The following is a 21,837-nucleotide window of genomic DNA, read 5'->3' on the forward strand; positions in this document are numbered from 1 at the left end:
ACCTTCTTTTGTAATCTGCAAAACACACAAAGAAAACAAGACTTATAAGAAGATATTTCAAAGAATGTCAGTAAATAGTTTCAGTTCCCACTGACTTCCATTGTATGGAATTTTTTTTGTTTGGCTATCAATATTCTTCCAAATATCTTCAGCGTTCTGCTAAATAAACAAAGAAAAGACGACAAACTATATTTTAAAAAACACTGACTCATTGTATGGACAAAAATACAATGGAAGTCACTGTTTGGTTCTCAACATTCTTCAAAATATCTACTTTTCTGTTCCGCAAAAGAAAGTCTGTCATAAAGGTTTTGAATGTTTGTAAATGGTGAAAACTGAAATTTGCCACGAATGAGGAAAACTGCTCAAGTTGAAGAGAATTGTAGCAGCTGATATTTTAAACACAATCAGCGGTCTGTCATTCATTTTCAATATACTAGCACACAAACAATCACACTCAATGCACAGTTATTACTTAAAAGCAGGGCAAATTGATAAAAGGAAACAAAAAAGACATTCGTGTGTGTAAATCTTTAAAAGATTTCACCAAGTTCTATTGGTGAGATTATAAATGCAAAACAAACATCAAGTGTTTCATTTCAACAGACATAAGAGCAGCAAAGCAAGCATGTACATTACACCCACATACCTTGTTAACATGCCCACACTGAATGACAAATGATACAGTCTCCATAGAGTGACAGTTATATCTGAATTATTCACATGTGCCTCTTTTGTCTGTACATTTACTTACAAATGTGATATCAAATAAGGACCCTGCGAACAGCTTTGGTTCTACTCAGATTCCTTCCCACCAACCATTTCTTATAGTTATATAAGAGACTCTTATATTACGATATCAACGTAAAACTCAATCCTGACCTTAGCACAAAACTTCTGTAAGGAACTGATTTTTATATTACAAATTATACATCTGCTTAAGCGGTCCCTCCCTTTTGAATCCTCTGGATCTGAAAGTGGCCTCATAAGTGGCAAAGGCACTGGACAGATGAGGACAGCCGTTTAATTTAGTGTACCCTCTATCTGATTGGCAGCATTCAGTGACCACCGTGACACGCTGTTCCTCAGTGGCCCCTGCAGCTTCTGCATCTGCCCTCGGCTGGCCTCTCCGGGTTGCTCGTGTTTCCTGGGGAGAGGTCAGGGTGAGCAGGGCGCAGAGGGCTGCAGGGAACTGGTTTGGGAGGGAGGGCAATCAGACCTGGAGCTCATCATAGCAATTGTCACACACTCGGACAGGCTTTTTGGAGGAGGGCGTCAGGGCATTGCGGGCAGAGCACTCTGCACAAAAGATGTTGCCGCAGTGTCGACAGTGGTGCTGGGGGAAGAGAGAGACACAGGGGTCAGAATTCAGGTCAGGTGGTTGAGTTAGGTTAATTTGAAAAAATAATAATGAAGTATTACCCATACTGATGTTTTTTAAGAATTGATATTAGATCATTCAAATGAAGATTAATCAAAAAAAATGTATACTTCACAATGTTACACTGGGAATCCTTGTTTCTTAGGCTAATATAAATATGACAGAAGCTATGCTGTGGATGTAAGAATGACTCATTGCCAATGACTTCCTGAGAACATCAAACAGATGCTTTTGTTGGTGGAATGTGCTTTGATGCACCATGTCATGTGATCACACAGTCCTCTGAATGCAGGCGCATGGATCAGTAGGTTAGATCATTAACATTGTATTGATCTCATACTTTGATCCATTCGAGCGGCTGGCTCATCAAATAAAAATGTGAGCGTGTTTGTAGGCATGATGCAGACCTTTCTGACAGTGACAGAGAAGCCCTTCCCACAAGCCATACAGTTCTGCACCTCGTGATCTTCCGCCCACTTTCGTGTGAGAGACTGCGACTGTTTTATCTGGAACAGGAAAAAGGAGCCACATGTGACTAAAAACTGAAGTTTGACTTGGCTAGAGATGTAAAACAACACCAAACCTAAATTGTAAGGTCAGTAATTTCAGTCTGACCTGTAAGGACTGGTTCTCTCGGCCAAGCTCCTGCATGGCGGCTGTAGTGTCATCCAGCTTCCTGCGCATCTCCACCAACTTAGCCTGAAGCTTCTCGATCTCACCCTCACCCTGGACACACCTGGAAAAGGATCAAATTGAAAGTGATCATCACTTTTTCTCTCTTTATTTAGGCCCAAAAATGATCTAGAGCCATCAAACCTCTCCAGCAGTGCACGTCTCTCGTCCTGGTTGTTCTGAACGGTGGCCTCCAAAACAGCGATCTCTCCTCTCAGTTCATCCGTCTGTTTCTCCAGCTCGCCCACCCGCCTCTGGCTGCTCTGCCACTCCCGCTTCAGCGTCGCCACATTCTCGTTCAGGGCCGCCACCTGCATAGACATCTTCACCTCCGCCTCTTCCCTCTGCCTCTCCACCTCCTCTTTAGCCTTCACTTCAGAAGCCTGAGAAAGGAACAGAATTTAACTTTTTTGCATAAATTGTAAAAAACATTTTTGCTAAATAAGTCAGCAATAAAGGTTACTTGCTAATCATTAATAACAATATAATAAAAAATAAAAAAAATAAATCAAGTTGATATCATCAGTACCAGTTGCTGTTGTAGTTTGTCCGTCTCAGCTTTGAGCTGCTGCTGTTTTTGTTTGATGGAGTCTCTGGTCTTCTGATGCTCTCTCTGTTCCTGCTCCAGAGATGCTTGAGCTGCCTCCACCTTCCCCTGCATCTCCACCTTCTGCTGGATCAACAGCTGCTTCGCTGCCTGGAGCTCCTTCAGCTCCTGTGAGAGATATACAAACAATTCTGATAGTTATAAACATAGTTGGATGTGAACCTGTTACGCTCTGGGTATGAGTCCAGATCATCAAACTATGCTACACAATTCACGTGAATCCAAAAGTCATCAAGATAGTGGACAATGAAAAACAATGCTAAAGGTGCACCATGTTTTTTGTTTATGTTTCCAAATATCCACAAAAACATCAAGCAGCACATCTGTTTTCAACACTGAAAATATTAAATGTTTTTGTGCAGCAAATCTGCATTTTAAGACGATTTCTAAAGAATCATGTGACACTGATAAATGAAGTAATGATGCTAAAATTCAGTTTCACCATCACAGGAATAAACATAAAACATTTGTTATTTTAAATTGTAATACTATTTCACAGTATTACCGTTTTTACTGTATTTTTGATCAAATAAATGAAGCTTGGACCCCAGACTTTTAAACGGTAGTGTACAGTCTCATACAAAAACTAAATATTTCAGATGCCATTAGAAAAAAATATTCTTTTGTTATAACTACTACACAAATTGGTTAGAAAAATCAAATGAGTACTTTGGCTGGACATTAATAAGTATTAATAATGAGTCTCATCATGGGGATCTCTGAACTGAGTCTGCTTAGATTAAAGAAACTTTTTTAGCACACTGACAGGATTCATTCAAAGTACTAATATTTTGTTGAAATTAGTGTAATAATAATAGTACATAGTTTACAGTAAAACAACATATAGTGCATATGATTCATAAAAGTGATTCGGGGTCAGAGGTGATCAGTCTGACCTTCTCATTCTTCTCAGCCAGAGCTTTAAGATCAGCAGACAGTTTGTTTTTGTCCTTCTCCAGAGCGCTCTGGCACTCGTTGAGCTCCTCGTATTGAGCCTTCTCCTTCTTCAGCTGCTCCTCGGTTTGTTCCTGAAACAAAAGACACAGTCAACATTTCCATAAATATTCTGAAATAACATAACAATGAAATAATATTCTCCATGTCTGTGTTGGTAAGCAAATAACAATTCCTGGTCACAACAGAAGGTTGTATGGAACAGACTCTTTATTTACAGCCACACAATCGAGGCTGATGGCATTTGCTTCCGTAACCTTCACACCACAGCAGCATCTGTGGTTCAAAGGCTTGCGCTATGGCACAACGGTGATATCTAAAAAATCTGCAGCCTATTTTGTTACCTGTTGCTTCTGGAGCTTCTGTAGAGCCTCCGCCTGCTGTTTGATCTTCTCGTCTCTCTTGCTGAGATCTTTCTCCAGCGTCGTGCGGCCCGTCTTCAGCTCCTGGATCTGGGTTTCATGAGCACTGAGCTGGTTTCTGTTGGTCACCATCTCCTCCTGAGCTAGAACCAGCTTCTCCTCACACACCTACATGACAAATACGAGCTATTAATCAGATACTGCATGTAATCATTTATTAAGATGTGCTCATACTTTATAAAACAGACCTTGAGGTCCTGGCGTACAGCAGAGAGCTCAGATTCTTTGCCGTAGTAATCAGACTGAAGGGCGGCGAGGCTCTCTTTGGTGCTGTCGCTGGTCTTCTGCAGCTCTGCACAGCGATTCTTCTCAGAGTTCAGATCTTTAGACAATGCCGTCACCTGCTCCTTCAGCTTTGCCTCTTCTTCAGTCTGAAACACAATTCAATTTATTCACACAAAGTTAGCATAATGTCTAAAAGCATGGCAGTCCACCTAAAAAAAATGAAATCCTGTAATCATTTACTCATCCTCATCATCCTTCCAAATGCGTATGACATTCTTCTTCTTCAGCGGAACATGAAAGAAGATATTTTGAAGAATGCAGGTAACCAAACAGATTCAGTTCTCATTGACTTTTAAACCAAAGTCCAAACACCAAAGAGCCAAAACTGTTTGGTTTTCAATATTCTTAAAAATATCTTATGTTCCACAGTATCAGGTATACAGATTTGGAACGACGTGAGGGAGTGTAAATAATGACAGAACGTTCATTTTTGGAACAGGAAACAGGAAATGAATCATTCAACTTGGGTTAAGAGAATTTATGTGCATTTTATGACACATAAGTGAGTAAGGAAACTCTATGTGCCTTTTTAGTGAGGGAAGTCTCCAACTCGGAAACTTGTGCCTTAATTTTCTTCACTTCCTGGCTGAAGGACCCCTGTGTGGTCTTCAGCTCTGCCTGCAGCTGCTGTACACTGTTTTCTTTCTCTTTCAGTGTATCTTGAGCCTGTTTCATTTGAGCGTTCAGTGCGGTCAGCTGAGACTGAAGGCCCCTTTCTGCCTAAAAGATTCAACATAATTGCAAAATATCAGGATTCCTCTAACATGGGTTTATAATAAAGTTTGAAATCAATGCTTCTTTGAAATATAAATGGAGTTATACTTACATCTATTGATTTCTCAAGCTGACCTTTGACACGGCTGAGCTCTTTAGAAGCGGTCTCTGTGTTTTTCTGAAGCTCTTGCTGTGTCTTCTGATAAAACTTCTCCTACAAATTAGAGAAAGGTTGATATTTAAATTTCTGTAAAAATGTTTGCATGAAAAAAATAAAAAAATTGACTTGATTTTGAAACAAACACAACTGTCCAAACATTTTTTTGAGGCCAAAATCCTCACCTTCTCCTCCATAGTGGCCTTGCTGCTCATCTTCTCTGCCTCTAATTTAGTCTGGCTCTCTTTGAGAGCGTTCGAAGCTTTGCTCAGACCCTCTTTCACTGTTGCCATTTCTTTAGTCAGAGCTTTCTTCTCCTCCTGAGCTTTCTTAAGATCTGCGCTCAGACCCTGGACTTTCTTGTCCAGGTCTGCTTGCTGCTTCTGACCCTCCTGAGACAGTTTATCTAGGCTCGCCTGCAGGGTTCCACGCTCCTGCTCTGCCTTCTCCAGCTGTTGTTTTGTTTCAGAGAGGGCTGATGTTTTCTTCTTCAACTCCTCTTGCTGTGTAGCAGCTCTGAGACAGAAAGGAAAGGGAAAATCAACGTGTCACACCTGTGATCTATACATATTAGATTAGAAGTGTGTGGTCGGTAACATTTTTTTGTCTCTTATGCTCACCAAAGAGAAATGTATTTTTATCAATGTAAAATAATGTTTTGAAATATTATTAAAATTTTTAATCATTTAAAATTAATAATTTAAAATATTTTAAAATGTAATGTATTTCTGTGATAGCAATGCTAAATTTTACTCCAGTCTTCAGTGTCACGGAAGACTGAAGAATTTACATTTTCTCATATGAAGTATCTACCCTTGTTTCTCAGAGTCTAAAAGACGGTTCAGCTCCTTCGTCTTCATCTCCAGCTCACTGATCTGCTTCTTCAGCATCTGCTGCTCTTTCTGAGCCTGTTCCCTTCCAGAGCGGAGTTCAGTTAACTCTACCTCTGATTTCTATATCAGACAAAAACACATTACATCACAGACATTTCCTTATAATACAATCCATATTAAAGGGATACTCCACCCCAAAATGAAAATTTTGTCATTAATCACTTACCCCCATGTCGTTCCAAACCCGTAAAATCTCCGTTCGTCTTCAGAACACAATTTAAGATATTTTGGATGAAAACCGGGAGGCCTGTGACTGTCCCATAGACTGCCAAGTAAATAACAGTGTCAAGATCCATAAAAGATATGAAAGTTGTCATCAGAATGCTCCATCTGCCATCAGACGTGCAATCTGGGTTATATGAAGTGATGTGAACACTTTTTGTAAGCGAAGAAAACCAAAATAACGACTTTATAGTCTCCTCTGTGTCTCTTCATATCACCGTATGCTGTGTATGCTCTTCTGTATCATCCGATGCACAAGGATCATCCTTGTGGTGCGGATGATACAGAAGAGCATACGCAACATACAGTGATATGGACAGACACAGAGGAGACTGTTGACAAAGGAATTGTTAAATAAAGTCGTTATTTTTGATTTCTTTCGCTTACAAAAAGTGTTCCCGTCGCTTCATATAACCCAGATTGCACGTCTGATGGCAGATGGATTCTGACGACGACTTTCATACCTTTTTATGGATCTTGACACTGTTATTTACTTGGCAGTCTATGGGACAGTCACAAGCCTCCTGGTTTTCATCCAAAATATCTTAAATTTTGTTTCCGAAGATGAACAGAGCTTTTACGGGTTTGGAACGACATGGGGGTAAGTGATTAATGACAAAATTTTCATTTTGGGGTGGAGTATCCCTTTAAAAGATTCTGATATAACAATGGTGTGTAACTTTCAAACATTTCTCAATCAAGTAAACATTGCACATTTTTCCTAGTAATTCATAGTTAGCAAAAAGTCAATAACAAAAAGCAAAGAAATAAATCAAGACTGCTTTCTTGTCATTTGATATCTCTAACATAACACAAGAGGCCTGAAACTTTTTTTAAATGAAGTCACGATGACAATGCAGAAATGTGCTGCAGTGACACTGACCTTGGTTTGGGTCTCCAGAGTCTCTATCCTCTGCTCTGCAGTCAGCAGATTGTCTCTGCTGTCCTTCAGACTGGTCTCCAGCTGAGAGCACTGCTCCTGCTTCTCCTGCAGTCTGCGGCCCTGCTCCTCCAGCTGAGACTGCACTTTACTCAACTCCTGCAGAGACACAAAACAAAAACAACGTCTATGAACCTCCAACAAAATGATACTCTTGCATTTGACTGATATAAATACACTACGTTCAAATTTTGTCAAAGCAATTGTACATACTTGTTGCTTATCTTGCAATGCATTCTGGGCAGTCTCTAGGTGGTTCTCCAAGTCGGCTCTCTGGGCATTTTTAGCTGCTTCAGCAGACAATAGCATCTCAGTCTTGGCTTTTATCTAAAACACACACAAAAAAAATCAATATATAAATTTTACTAGCATTTTGTTTTAATAATTTGGTGACAATAATTAAATATTAATAAACTAAAATAAATAATAAAAACTAAAATGTAAAAGCTCTATAATGTCACTTTGCATTAAAGGAATGGTTCACAGAAAAATTGGTTTAGAATGAGATGGGGTGAATAAATTAGACAGAAACTCTTTTATTATTTATTATTATGTTTACACTATTATAGTATTTATTACATTTTTAAATACTCCTTTAATCCTATATTTTCCATTATCATTTTATTTTTGTTAAAGTTTTAGTAAATTGTTTTGTGCTTTTGTCATTTTTATTAGTAGTGTATTATTTATTATACTATATATATATTAAGTTTTTCATTAATATTAATTTCAGCTTTATTACAATTCATGAAAACTACTCTTAATTGTTTTTGTTTTAGTAAACAATAACAACTGGTCAGAAATAGGCCTCATTTTCATGTTTGCATGAATCATTATTTTAAATAATTATGAACAAACACAAGTACCTGTGTGTCTAGCTGGGCAATCTTCTCTTTGCTCTCTGTGAGCTGTGTGGTAAGCTCAGAGATGGTGGTCTCTAGGCTCTGGCAGCGGTCTTGCGCTGAACGCAGATGGGTCTTCTGCTCCTGCACCTGCTCATGAAGGTTGTCCTGAGCCTGTTTGTGGCTCTCTGACTGGTTTTTGAGCTTGTCGGTAAGATGCGTAATCTGAATTAACACATGGGTGAAAAACTAGAGTGAGCTTCCTCCCTGTTCAAAGAGTGGGAGTGTGTAGTCACACTAGTCCAGTGTCCAGTACCTGTTCCTGTAGCGAGTGATTTTTCTCTTTTAGTTGGTTCAACACAGCTGCCTCTCCTTCACCAGCCTGGATCTGAGCACACAGATCCTCTCTCTCTGCTTCCAGCTGGCTCACGCTGTCCTTGCTCTTCTGCAGCAGAGCTTCAAGATTTTGGATCTTCTGGTCCTTGTCCCCGATCTGACGCAACACCTGCTCCAGGTCGTTCTGCATTAGAACGTCAAAGGAACATGTATGTGTCACTGTTTCCACAAAATAATAAGCAGCACTACTGAAAATGTTGAAATGATTCTTGAAAACCAATTTAGCATATTAGAATGATTTCTGAAGGATCGTGTGACACTGAAGACTGAGGTAATTGTTTGTTTCAAATTCAGCTTGATGGGGTTATGTTTTGTTTTAATTTATATTATGATGTAATGGTTTATTTTAAATTGAAATCATATTTTTCAATATTACAGTTTTACTGTATTTTTTAATAAATACAGTCTAAAAATGTACATTTATTTTCCTGCACAGTAAAGAAAATATTGCTTTTTCTAGAAAAATCCACTAATTGGACACTTAATGAGATGCTACAGTTATGTTTACCTGTGCTTCTCTAAGTTTGCCATTAGTGCTCTGTTGAAGTGTTTGTATCTCTTGGTGCTGCTGTTTGGATTTGTCCAGCTGAAGCTGCAGGTCTGTAGACTTGGTAGAGCTCTCCTTTAACTACACACACATAATCATAGATACGTACAGTCACAGAGAGAGAGAGAGACAAGTGCAGTGGTTAAAAGCGAAAACAAGACACTCAAGCCCACCATGGTAATAATACTTTGGTCTGGGTTTTGAATGTAAACATGCATTATCAATTAACACGCTGATAACACTGGCAGTAATTACTCTCACTGTGCTTTACTCAATGTGCTCCAAGTCTTCCAGCTTGTATGTCAAGTATTGTGCTATATGTACTAATCAGCCATTTTTTGTCTTTACCTGTTCCTCCAAGCGGGACAGTTTAAGCTGCAAGTCTGCCACCTGCTGCTCCCGATCTTTGAGTTTCTCTCCTGATAGCTGTCTCTGTTCTTTCAGCCGGCCTTGCAGCTCCCCCAACTGACGCTCTGTTTCCAGCAGCTTTGCATGCAACTAGAGAGGATGGAAATATGAGACCCTGATTACAATACAAGTACAAATCTTCACACAGCACTTACACACCTGGATCAGCACATTTATGTAAGAATGCTGTTTATGGATTTCAGTTCAGCCTTTAGTAGTCTTCCCTCACAAATCTGAGCCGAGGCAGCTCGCTGTGCACGTGGATACTGGACTTTCTAAGCAACAGACCCCAGAATGTCAGGATGGGAGGTCACACACCATCCACTCTCATCCTAAACACACCACAGGGGTGTGTCCTCAGCCCTCCTCCTCTACTCGCTCTACACACACAACCGCTCCCCATCCATTCTACCAACCCCATTGTCAAGTTTGCTGATGATACCCCAATAGTAGGACTAATTACAGACAATAATGAGACAGCCTACAAGGAGGAGGTTCATCATCTGACAGAATGGTGTTCCCGCAATAATCTGGACTTAAACATCTCTAAAACCAAGGAACTTATAATAGATCAAAGCACATTGAGCACTCTGCCCTCTGCATTCATAGAGAGGATAGAGAGCTTTAAGTTCCTTGGTATGCACATCTTGGCTGACCTCACCTGGTCTGCATGCACCTCCCATCAGGTATGGAATGCCCAGCATATCAGACTCTGCTTCCACAGGAAGCTAAAACATGCTAACGTCCCTCATCACCTGCTGACTAAATTCTATTGGTAAACAATAGAGAGACATTTAATCTAGCCATCTAAGAAGGAAAGCCAGCTGTATTATAATGGACACCACTCCCCCTGGACATCACCTGTTCTCCCCTCTGCCCTCTGGGACGAGATACAGAACAATCAAAACAAAGACTAGCAGCTTAAAAGACTGACAGCTTAAAAGACTGACAGCTTCTTCCCTCAGGCAGTCAAATGCATCAACCCTCCTCCTACCTCTCCCAAACACTAGTGCACATCAAACTTTTGTCTAAGGAACTATAAGGGGAATACCATACACTGCATATTTGCACTAAACAAATTAATATATGTTTATACAAAATACTGTTATATTTATGTTTATTGTGTATATATATTTACAGACTTTTAAATTAAATGTTCCCTCCTGGTGGAAAGACCTGCCCAACTCAATCAGAGCAGCTGAGTCCTTAGCCATCTTCAAGAATCGGCTTAAAACACATCTCTTCCATCTTTATTTGACCCTCTAACTTTAGCATGCACTATTCTAATTCTATTCTAGAAAAAAAAATTAAAAATCCAACTAGCTTTCTAATCCGTTTTATTTTCATTTATTATACAATTAACAAAAGCAAAAAAATAAAAATACCTCTTACACTAGCTTGCTCTATTCTTTTTCTATTCTATCTGTTTTCTTTTTATTTATTATATTATTTAAAAGCCCTTGCTAAGTGTACTGCATTTAAGCTAACTGAGACTTGTTATACAGTAGCACTTGTATATCATTGCTCTTTTGTTGATTTTGATTGCTTCCATTGTCCTCATTTGTAAGTCGCTTTGGATAAAAGAGTCTGCTAAATGACTAAATGTAAATGTAAATATATATTTATGTGTATGTGTATATACACATATGTACATTATTTTCAGCACTACATTGTTTATTTGCACAAAGTACTCTGTCTGGCATAAACCATTGTATATATTTTATATTGTGATATTTCTTGTTATCTATGTACCTTCTGGATTACCTCTCTCTTCTTGTTTAATATCTCTATTTGTATCTGTACTTGTGTCTATCTTTTTTATTATTATTATGCCAAATAATAGCTGCTAAACAGTCTTTTTTTTTTGTTGTTTCAAAAACAATCACAATAAAACTATTCTATTCTATTCTATTCTATTCTATTGTTTTTGTATAATAATTTATTTTATTCTATTCTTATTTTTTTGTTTATAGTTCTTGTTTTGATTTTGCTTATGAATTTGATTATTATTGTAAATAAAAAAAGACAGAATTGCATGGATGGATGGGTTTGACTCTGAACTAAAGGGTGGGTGGATTTGATTCTGACTCTAAATAGATGAATAATATTTTAAATTAATGGATGGATGGATTTGATTCTGAACTAAAGGATGTATGGATTTGATTCTGATTCTAACTTGAATTTGATTCTGAACAAAGGGATGGACAGATTTGGATTCTAACTTTATGACTTTGATTCTAAACTAAAGAAGGTCAGATTTGATTCTGATTCTAACCTGATGAATTTGATTTTGAACTAAAAGGTGGATGGAATTGATTCTAATTCTGGATGGATGGTTGTTGTAGTATTGTGCATTTCTTTACTGACCTGGCTGATCTCACTTTGCTGCTGCAGGCCCTGGTTTTCTTTATCCTCTCTCTGCTGTTGAAGTTGTTTCCTCTCTGCCTTCAAATCCTGGTGGTCCTTCTCCAGCTCACTGAGTTCCCGCCTGAGTCGTGCGGCCTCCTCCCCGCGTTCGGTCAATTCAGCCTGAGCCCGACTCAGAGCTGCCTCTCCTGATGACACCCGGGCTTGGCTCTCCTGGAGCTCCAGATCTTTCTGGTGCAGACTAGCCTGAAGACTCTTCTTAAAGGCCTGCTCCTGACCCAGACGCTCTTCGAGTTCCTGACTCTCCTTCTCCTTACGTGATATCTTCTCTGACAAAAGCTGTGGAGTGACAGAATGATTAGACGTTTATTGCCATTCAGTTTTTTATTATGACTGTGTAAAATGACAACTTGTTTATACAAAATGTATCTTTTTTTATGACAATTAATAATAATACATTCTTCAGACCAGCCTTTGCACACTATACAGAGCATCAACATCCAATAAGATGCCAAATAACAGTGTTGTGGCATGCTAACAAATATCTGGGGATTCTGGGATAGCTCAGGGATCTCTCTTATGAGAGCAGAGTTTTATGAGGGCAGGGCTGGGCAATTGTGTTATGACCTTTGCCTGTGACAGCTATAAAAATGGCAAGGTAGATAAGTTAACAGTGTCTTCTTGCATTGGCCCATTTTTATTTGGTCCTTCAAGTGTACGAACGAGTCTTAAAGGGATAGTTCACCCAAAACTGAAAATGTCAACATTAACTCAAGCTGATTCAAACCTGTATGACTTTCTTTTTTTATTGTACCCTGCCTTTTTTATATATAGAGAGAAAAAGAGAAAATAATGTATGTATATGATAAATAGATAAATAATAATATGTAAAAGCTGTTAAAATACATGAAAAATACAAATATCATGAACTATTAATGAACAGCAATTTTACAACATTTGCAAAAAAAACATTCATATTAATCTAGATTCAGAAATCTACAAATACTAACATATTTTTTTTAACATTTTTAGATGTATATAATTATTACAATAATAATTATTATTATTACATTAATTAATCTATTATTAAACAACTGGAATTAACAATGAAAAATAGCATATTTATAATAGCATGTAACATTATTTTTATATATTAACATTAACCTAGATTAGATATTATATAAATAATATATACAGTACAAAATAAATAAAATTCCGTAATAATAATAACTTTATTATGAAGTTTTACCAATAAAATAAATTGGTAACTTTAAAAAGTTCATCATTGTCAAGTTTAAGTTTGCCCTCTTTCTTGTTCCTGTCCTTGAATGTTTCTTCCTTTTGAACTTGAAATTATTGTTTATATTTATCCCGCAGGACACTTCACAGGGATGGTTCTATTAACGACCCCTTAATCGCCCCTATTTCACTTCCCATCAGTACCATAATCCACATTTTTGGGAAGCCAGCCCACCTTTGGAGTCTGATCTCTTAATCCTGTCTTGACAACCTGAACAATGGACTAGAGAGCTGTGGGTCTTTACCTGTGGCCGTATATTGCTCTGACCGCCACAACAGGCATGAGACGAATCACCCTCTGCTGCTTTAATTACACAGCGTCTGTAAGGTGTGTGTCAACACTCTTTAACGGCCAATCAAAACACATGGTGTGCTGACATGTCTCTGGGTCGACTTTGGACTGAACACATGGGGCAAGCAGCCCAAGAAGCTTTCTATTAAATGTTTTGGGCCATTTCCTGAAAGCCAGCTGGTGACGCTTGTAAACGGCAGTACAGTAAACTTATATTTGGAAGTTGATCTCAACATAGTCAGCACTGGCGTGTGTTCTGTGAAGCTGTAAAGTAGGCCATTAAAATATACAGCTGGATTTGCTGTGAGCATACAGCACATGCCTTGTTGCTTAGGGTGGTCTAGTAACTCTAGCCACAACATATCTCCAACTGTTTGTGTATGTGAGTGTTACCTGGGTCTGCTGCTGGAAGTTGTTCATGCTGCTCTGTAATTGGTGGATCTGCTGGGTGTAGACCGCTGCCTCCTGAGGACCCTTCTCCAGTTCTGCCTTCAACTGAGCAATCGTTGTCTACAAACAAGCATGCAAATGTGAAATCGCCAAAGCAAACAAGTCTAGTGTCATTTATGCTCGCTTCTATGCAACCCTGGACCACAAAACCAATCTTAAGTCACACGGGTATATTTTTAGCAATAGCCATACAAAAACATTGTATGGGTCAAAATTATCGATTTTTCTTTTATGTCATGATTTATTGCTAAAATTATTAGGTTATTATTTTGTTAAATGTAGTTTTTTTTTAAGTTTTTTTGTGTATTTATATCAAAACGTAATTTTTGATTTGTTTTATACATTGCTAAAAACTTCATTTGGACAATTTTAAAGGCGATTTTCTCAGTATTTAGATTCCAGATTTTGAAATAGTTGTATCTCGAATATTGTCCGATCCTAATAAACCATACATCAATGCAAAGCTTATTTATTCAGCTTTTAGATGATGTATAAATCTCAATTTTGAAAATTGACACTTAAGACTGGTTTTGTGGTCCATGGTCACATATGCCATCTACTCTGGGTAAAGTCTGATATTTTTGCACATGGCAAAACAAGAGAGCAAGAAAAGAATCATTTCATTGTATAATGCATTTTTCATTGGATGAAAATGAAAAGAACATTACATTATGGTGGAGAATGAGGGTAAAAATTCTAAAGCTGATGACATGAAGAACATAAAAGAACATAGACATTAAGAGAGACTTCTTCAATGCTGCATAATAACTTACATTTTCTGAAGAAAAAGGGGCATTCTGGCAAAAATAATGAAAAACATGACACTGAGGCATTCAGAAGGAAAAATTGTTACCTCCAGCTTATGAATCTTCAAGAGCAAGCAAAGCAGGTTCAGAGTTAAGTGAAGGGTGAACAAGGGAGAAGGACACACAAACACAGACCAGTGAGGTGAGACAGGACACTGTACAGAGGCAGAGCTGAGTGCCAATACACTGAGTCTAATGGTTATGACAAGGACTTTGGGGCAAAACACCGACTACGTTTCAAACCCTAGTGCGCTGCCTACCTAGAAGGAGTTTTAGGCATGCTTCTGATGATAAATATAGCAAACAGACACTAAGTCTGGTGTCAGTAAGATTTTTTAGTTTCTTTTAATTTGTTCTTTTATTCAGTCAGGACACATTAAATTGATTAAATCAGCACTGTTATGAAATATTTCTTTCAAATAAAAGCTGTTCCCTATTTATCAAAGAATCCTGAAAAAAAGGTGTTTCCACGAACAAATGTTAAGCAGCATTTTCAAGTGTTTCAACATTGATAATAATAAGAAATGTTTCCTGAGCACTAAATCAGCACATCAGGATCATTTCTAAAGTAGTGGCTGCTAAAAAAAAACAGTTTTAATAAATTACATTTTAAAATATATTACAACACTTATATTAAACTGTAATAATATTTCACAAGATTACTGATTTACTGTATTTTTGATCAACTGAATGCATCCTTGGTGAGAAGAAGAGACTTTTGAAAAGCTGTGTAACTGTTTTATTACGTTTTAAAGAGTATCGAAAGAAAACAGCAGTTCAAAATGAAGTTCTCACACTTTGTGTGTGATTCATGTGAGGAACAACTCAGTTAGGTTGCATATTATTGCTTTACTAGACAGCTCTCTAGGGTCTGAAACAGAGATTCTATAATTAAATGAATTTATGGAGGCATATTGCAAAAAATGATGTCAGCAACCTTAACATTTCCTTATACTGTCACTAGATGGCAGCCTTTGAATTAGGTAGACCAACAAACATCAAACCAAAATATCTGAAAAAAGTACACTCAAGTGACCTGCTTGTAATGATCTATGAACCAGAACTTTTTGTCGGACCTTATATAACGAGAAGCGATTTTTAGGTCAGAAGTGCAGGCGATTACAGGCATGTTTACAGGAAACACTCAGAGGTGGGAGGGCCTGCCGGTGGGCTAATAATTAACCTCAGGAATCTGTTCGAGAGGACAGTCAGTGTCACCCTTAGATGTTTAACAAACACGTTCAGACACGACATTATGATTGGAACTCACAGTATGAAATAGTTTGAGAGGAGTTTTAACGCCTTTATAGTTTTTGTGTAAATTACACCAGCAATCTGCAGTCGTTTGTGATCTCGGTTTACTTCAACGGGCAAAGTGACGTCACTGGCGCACCCATTCAAAGGTCAGTTGCTTGTCGCTGTCTCAAAATGACCTTTCATTATCTCTGCCTTCACGAGCTATTGATTCTGGCATGAGTCTCCATATTTGTCCGCTTCTATCAATACTGACATTTTCCGAATGAACAGCAGAGATCGACTGTTTGTAAAACATCATGGTAACTCTGTCCTCACGTCAGTTATACAGTGCAGACAAGGTCACAGCAGGTTTGAGCTCACCTCTGAGGTAGTGAAGCTGGCATGCAGCTGTTCGTATTGGCTCTTGAGGCGCTCGGACTCCTCTTCCCTCTCACGGGTCATGTTGTCCATGAGCGTCTGCACCTGCACCAGCTCTTTCTTCAACACCTCCACGTCTTCCACTCCAGGCCTCTGGAGCTGGAGGAGAGCCAAAGACAGACAGGATTAAGCCAGGAGAGGCTGATGAGTTAAGAGATTGATGAGGTACGTGCAGCAGCAGCAGCTGAGAGGATGCAAACTCATTAATTATCATGAGACAATAAATGTGACATTACCAGCTCTGCCGCCAATTTCTCCTTCTCCTGTTTCTCTTTTTGCAGATCTTGGTTTAGATTGGCCAGCCTGTGTTCCAGTGCTTCTCGCATGCTTTTCTCCTCATCATAACGAGATTTGATGTCTGGGATATGAAACACATTTTATTATTTCATTTAATTTCGGACTGGCCTTAAGCTGATACTTTTTAAAAATAAGTGTAAATATAGAAACAAACATTTTAACATTCTAAAGATCACGTAAATATTAAAGGCAGGAACTTTCCCACAAAACTTACCAACTATCTCAGTTGCGAGCTGGGCAGCTTTCTGTTCAAACAAGTCTTTCATCTGTTTGATGTTGAACTTCTCAGTCTCAGATTTGTTGAGTCTCATCTCAAGCTCTGAGGAGAAAGAAACACTGATTGCAACTTCACAAAATAAACTATTATGCTTAAAAAAAAAAAAAAAAACATTTAAAAGTATGTTCAGGATTCAATACGAGATACACTCTGTTGACAGCATTTGCACTGAAAATAATTTTGATATATCCCTTCATTTTTAATTAAATGAAAATGCTGTTACAGTATATATAGTATACATTTAAAAAATGCAATATCCTGTGCTAATATAACAATCAATGTAATGCCACAGAGCTATTGACTGAGCTTAACTTGTATTGAACCCAGCACATTCCTTTAAAGAATGAAATCAACGCTACTCAACTAACCTGATTCTTCACTAGTACCATCATTCTGTGAGCCCTAAAATCGATACACATCCAGCAATTCAATTAGAGAACACAGCAAACATTCCTTCAGTAGACAATAGACACCATTAAAAGTGTAAACTTTTCTTAATTCATCTTTGATCTCTGTTTGAAAAACCAAGCATTTCAAAGGATTTACTTTGTTAGTTGCTAGATGTCCTTGTACTTTGTCTAATTCTTTTTTCAATTCCTCAGAAAACCAGCGTTCCTCCTGAAAACACAATTGCACATCAGCAATATGAAACCCAATACACATATCCAGTGGAATAACATTATTGAGTATGCATACTAAAGCAGATATGGTAAGAAGGGTGGGAGTAAAAGACATAATACCTTCAGTGAAGCCTGTAAATCTTGGACTTCCTGTCGAAGAAGGGTTAGATCCCCCCTTAACATGAAAACCATAAGCCTTTATTATACATTTTTCATATTAATGACTAACAATATGACTACCGGTACTTCTGTATTGCTTAAGTCTTAGTATAGTTCGCTTTAAGATTAAATAAAATGCTGGCTGGATTATCTGATTGAGAGAGTTTCTCTGACAGGAAAGGAAGCAAGTAGGGTTTAATATTCCAGAAGCCCACCTGCCAGGACTGAAGGGGGACGGCTGGTCTCCTGGCTCATGGAACACCTCATAATGTTTGAAGAGCTCCTCAGCAGAGTTATGTGACTTCATACACTGGGGACAAATGAAGCCCTGTGGACAAACAAATTAACACCACAATGAAATCAGGCGAAGATACGAGACAGCAAAGAACATGCAGTGTAACATCACATCAGTTACTAAAAGGAAAGTTAAAGGGAGAGTTCATCCAAAAATATTCTTTCATCATTTATGCACCCTGATTTTATTCCAAACCCATATGATATTATTTCCTCTGTCGAACACAAAAGGAGACGTTCATGCTACTCTTTTCCATATTAAAGAGCCATTCTCACCGAATGTGTCTCTCTCTCGCCTTTGAAGGTTCAGGCAACCAAAGCTTAAAAGATCCAAAAAGGCGCCGTAAAACAAATCCATATGAACTGAGCGCTTTAATCCAGGTCTTGTGATATGACCACTTTAAATGATGAACAGATTTAATTTAGGCTTTTATTCACATCATGTATAAACTGTACACATACATAGAGTGAATCACATTTAGTAAACAAGTGCGTGTACCTGGACTTTTTTTACTAAAGGGACACAAACCACTAAAGTTTCAATTAAATTTTTTAATTTGTGTTTCAAAAATTAAAATCTTACGGGTTTGGGACAACATGAGAGGGAGTAAATAATGATAGAATTTTCATTTTTGGGTAAACCATCTTTTTTCATTTGTACAATTTGAATATGCACATATGTTGTGGTTGGTTACAAGACATATGACAGACAACCAATAACATTTGGCATCAAGTTATGAAAAACCTTGTATGACAAATTTTGATGTTCCTTACGTGAAAATAAAGAAATTCCTCACATAAATCTATAATATTACTTCATAAGGCTTGACTAATAGGGACTAATTTTTATGGTGATTCTTTTGTCATTTCTAAGGCTTGATGGCATCTGGTCACCATTCTCTTCCATTGTATGAAAAAAGAGCAGCATGAATATTTTGATAAACTTCTAATTTTGAAAGAAAATCTACAGTTTTAGAAAAAATGAGAGTGAGTAAATGATGACAGAACTTTAATTTCTGACTGAATTTTTTCCTAAAACAGGCTTGAATACAACACTCACTCAAGTCAAAAGACTTTAAAGCAATGAGGCATTTAGGCAGTAACATGGCAGGGCTATAAATTTAATTCGGCTTACCTCTGAGGACTCATTATTCATATCAGCAGACGGCTGCTCAGACTCCGAGCTCTGGGAGCCTCCTTTCCCAGGAGTCTATTTCCACAAAGATTTGGACAAAGAAAGCAGAGAAAGGAGGGATTTGAGTCAGATGTCATCTGTGAGAAAATTCATCTCATTATGTCACACTATTCTGGTCTGGCACAGCTGATCATGTCTCTGGGCAGCCAATCAAGACTGAGTGCTGGTTTGGCCTGCTCACAGCATGTCATTCACAAGGTGTAAAGGCCAAGATCGCTTTGTTAGCTTCTTGGGATGTTCTCGGCACGGCTGTCATTCATACGAGGACATGCATCGGGGTGAAACGGTTATACTCAGCAGGACGGGCGTTTAACGTTTCCCTCAATCTTGGCAAGCGAGAACAGTATGATGTTAAACAATACTGCGCTCTAACATTCATACACCCTTGACATTTCATATGTGCCTACTGTCAGATCACAAGATGTCACAGTGGTTGGAAACTGCTCTTTAATCACTATTAGATCTCACTCTCAGCTTTCCTTTCACTTGTTAAAGAGAATAACTTTGACACCTCACCACATAACATACTGGCCTGGTTCAAAATATCTTTTTACTATGATAAAATCCTCTATCTATGTCCAAATATGCCGCCTTCCCATTGCAAAAATAAGTTTGCCAAATAAGCACGGTGTTCAAAATCTCAAAGACTGACTCTGTATTACATTTCCATTTAATAATTTAGCAGACACTTTTATCCAAAACAACTTACAAATGAGGACAATAGAAGCAATCAAACCAACAAAAGAGCAGTGATATTTATGTGTTGTTGCTGTTACAGGTTAGTGTTAGTCTGTACACGTAGCAATTTTTTATTTTTTTAATAAATAAAAAGAAAACAAGTAGACAGAACAGAAATAGAATAGCGATTTGTTAGTGTTAGAGGGTCAAGGCTTTTTAATCAATAAAAAGAAAAGTAGTTAGAACAGAAATAGAATATAAATATTTTGCATAATTTTATTCTGATATAACCTACTAATAGAAACCTGATATAACCTACTATTTTTTTTTTTTAACCATTTTATTATTTTCGGGATAATTAGTAACATTTTACCCCCTAATTCTTGTTATTGTAATGCAGTTTTTTTTTTTTTTTTTTTTTTACTTTATTACAGAATAAATACTGTTTTGTGATTGTTTAAAATAAATTAACTTTAAAGGCAGTGCAGCAAATGCTACCAAGATCTTAGATTTATAAATAATTGTATAATAAAATATACATTTAAATGTTACAATAAAAATAAAATTTGGGGTAAAGAATTGGGGTAAGAAAGTTTGGGGTAAGAATTTTTTAAGGAAAGTGATTAATAAAACATTTATACTGTTACAAAATATTTCTATTTAAAAAAAAAAATGCTTTAATTTTGAATTTTCTAATCATCAAAAAAAAAACTAAAAAAGCAGCCCATATCAGAATGATTTCTGAAGGCTCATGTGACACTGAAGACTAGAGTAATGCTTGTTAAAAATTCAGTTCTGACATCACAAGAATAAATTACATTTTAAAATATATTAAAAGAGAACCGTTATTTTAAATTTGTATTTAAAACATTAGTTTTCACTGTATTAATCAAATAGATGCAGTATAAGAACTGAAATATATATTTGTATATATAACTATTATATATATATATATATATATATATATATTGTATTAATCAAATAGATGCAGTATAAGAACTGAAAATATATTTTTTTTTAAATAATATATATTTATTTATTTTTATTTTATTTTATTTTGAACAGTAGTGTATAAACAGCACAGTCCAAAAAAAACACAACCAAAAAAAAAAGTTATATTACCAAGGTAGATTACACAAAAAAAGTTTCGTTCAGATAATTTATCTCATGTTACATGACTTTAGAAGATAAACATTCAATGAATCAGTGAATTGCAATCAGTGCCAAATGGACATAACATGACAACTGACAATCATTAAGATGAGAGTTTACAGGAATATTAAGCAGAAATCCTGTGCTGTCAGCTGCTGTATGACTACAGCAATAGGCTCCCGACAGATCAGACATTTCAATTCATGGAGATATCTACTGTGAGTCACAGATCACTGCAAAATACATTCACACCAGCTATTTCAACAGGACACAAAATTAACAAATCAGAAACATTGCCGTTGCTCGTCGTTAGTGACAAAACGACTTGTTAATAAGTAATTGAGCAAAGCTATGTAGCCCGCTAACATGCTAACAGATCAGTCTGCATGTCAACATTTACGCAGAATGATATTATCAGGATATTTAATATTCCTCAAGAACAAAACAGATCTTCTGCCCTCGCGATTTGAGACTGTCCTCAAGCGAAAAGCCATTATTAATCAATCTTGCACAAGGCCATCATTCAGTGTCAGGCCCGACGAGCTAACGTACAAATCACAAACAGCTGAATGAGTGTCTGTGTATTTCACTCACCATCTGTAATATTCGTCTTAGCATTCTGGTCCTTTCTCTGGCTAGAACTATGAAAAATTAAATCTTAAAAGTTTTGTACAAATGAGTGTGTTTTAATATTTTGTTGTTGACACCTGCAGACACACTGCTGTTTCTGTACAAGCCCACCCGTTTTCCGCTAAGTCCCGCCCTTCACCTAATGAATGTTTGCTATCATTGGACCGCTTGCATGAACGGCTTCTAAGATGCCCAATCGTTGGCTGT

General features: G+C 37.3%; 1 protein-coding gene across 2 annotated transcripts; it reads right to left on the minus strand.

Annotated features, from left to right (window-relative positions):
• Nucleotides 1–151: 151 nt before the first annotated feature.
• On the minus strand, nt 152–21,761 carry eea1 (early endosome antigen 1). Of its 2 annotated transcripts, XM_042775401.1 has the most exons (30): nt 21,595–21,761; nt 19,111–19,185; nt 17,897–18,009; nt 17,643–17,697; nt 17,449–17,520; nt 17,271–17,304; nt 16,840–16,944; nt 16,565–16,686; nt 16,272–16,427; nt 14,702–14,716; nt 13,792–13,908; nt 11,808–12,146; nt 9,381–9,530; nt 8,994–9,113; nt 8,406–8,609; nt 8,114–8,314; nt 7,461–7,574; nt 7,191–7,346; nt 6,006–6,145; nt 5,378–5,708; nt 5,148–5,249; nt 4,847–5,041; nt 4,225–4,407; nt 3,959–4,144; nt 3,557–3,688; nt 2,583–2,768; nt 2,198–2,436; nt 1,997–2,117; nt 1,789–1,887; nt 152–1,336 (listed from the first exon to the last, which is right to left on the minus strand). In XM_042775401.1, exons 1-30 carry the CDS (start codon nt 21,616–21,618, stop codon nt 1,214–1,216), a joined length of 4,209 nt encoding a protein of 1,402 aa, XP_042631335.1. In that variant the 5' UTR covers nt 21,619–21,761; the 3' UTR covers nt 152–1,213. The 2 variants fall into 2 exon arrangements, with proteins under 2 accessions (XP_042631335.1, XP_042631336.1); XM_042775402.1 differs by lacking the exon at nt 14,702–14,716.
• Between the last annotated feature and the right edge of the window lie 76 nt (nt 21,762–21,837).

Source organism: Cyprinus carpio, chromosome A18 (genome assembly GCF_018340385.1).
Source record: "Cyprinus carpio isolate SPL01 chromosome A18, ASM1834038v1, whole genome shotgun sequence".
Classification (NCBI taxonomy): Eukaryota; Metazoa; Chordata; class Actinopteri; order Cypriniformes; family Cyprinidae; genus Cyprinus; species Cyprinus carpio.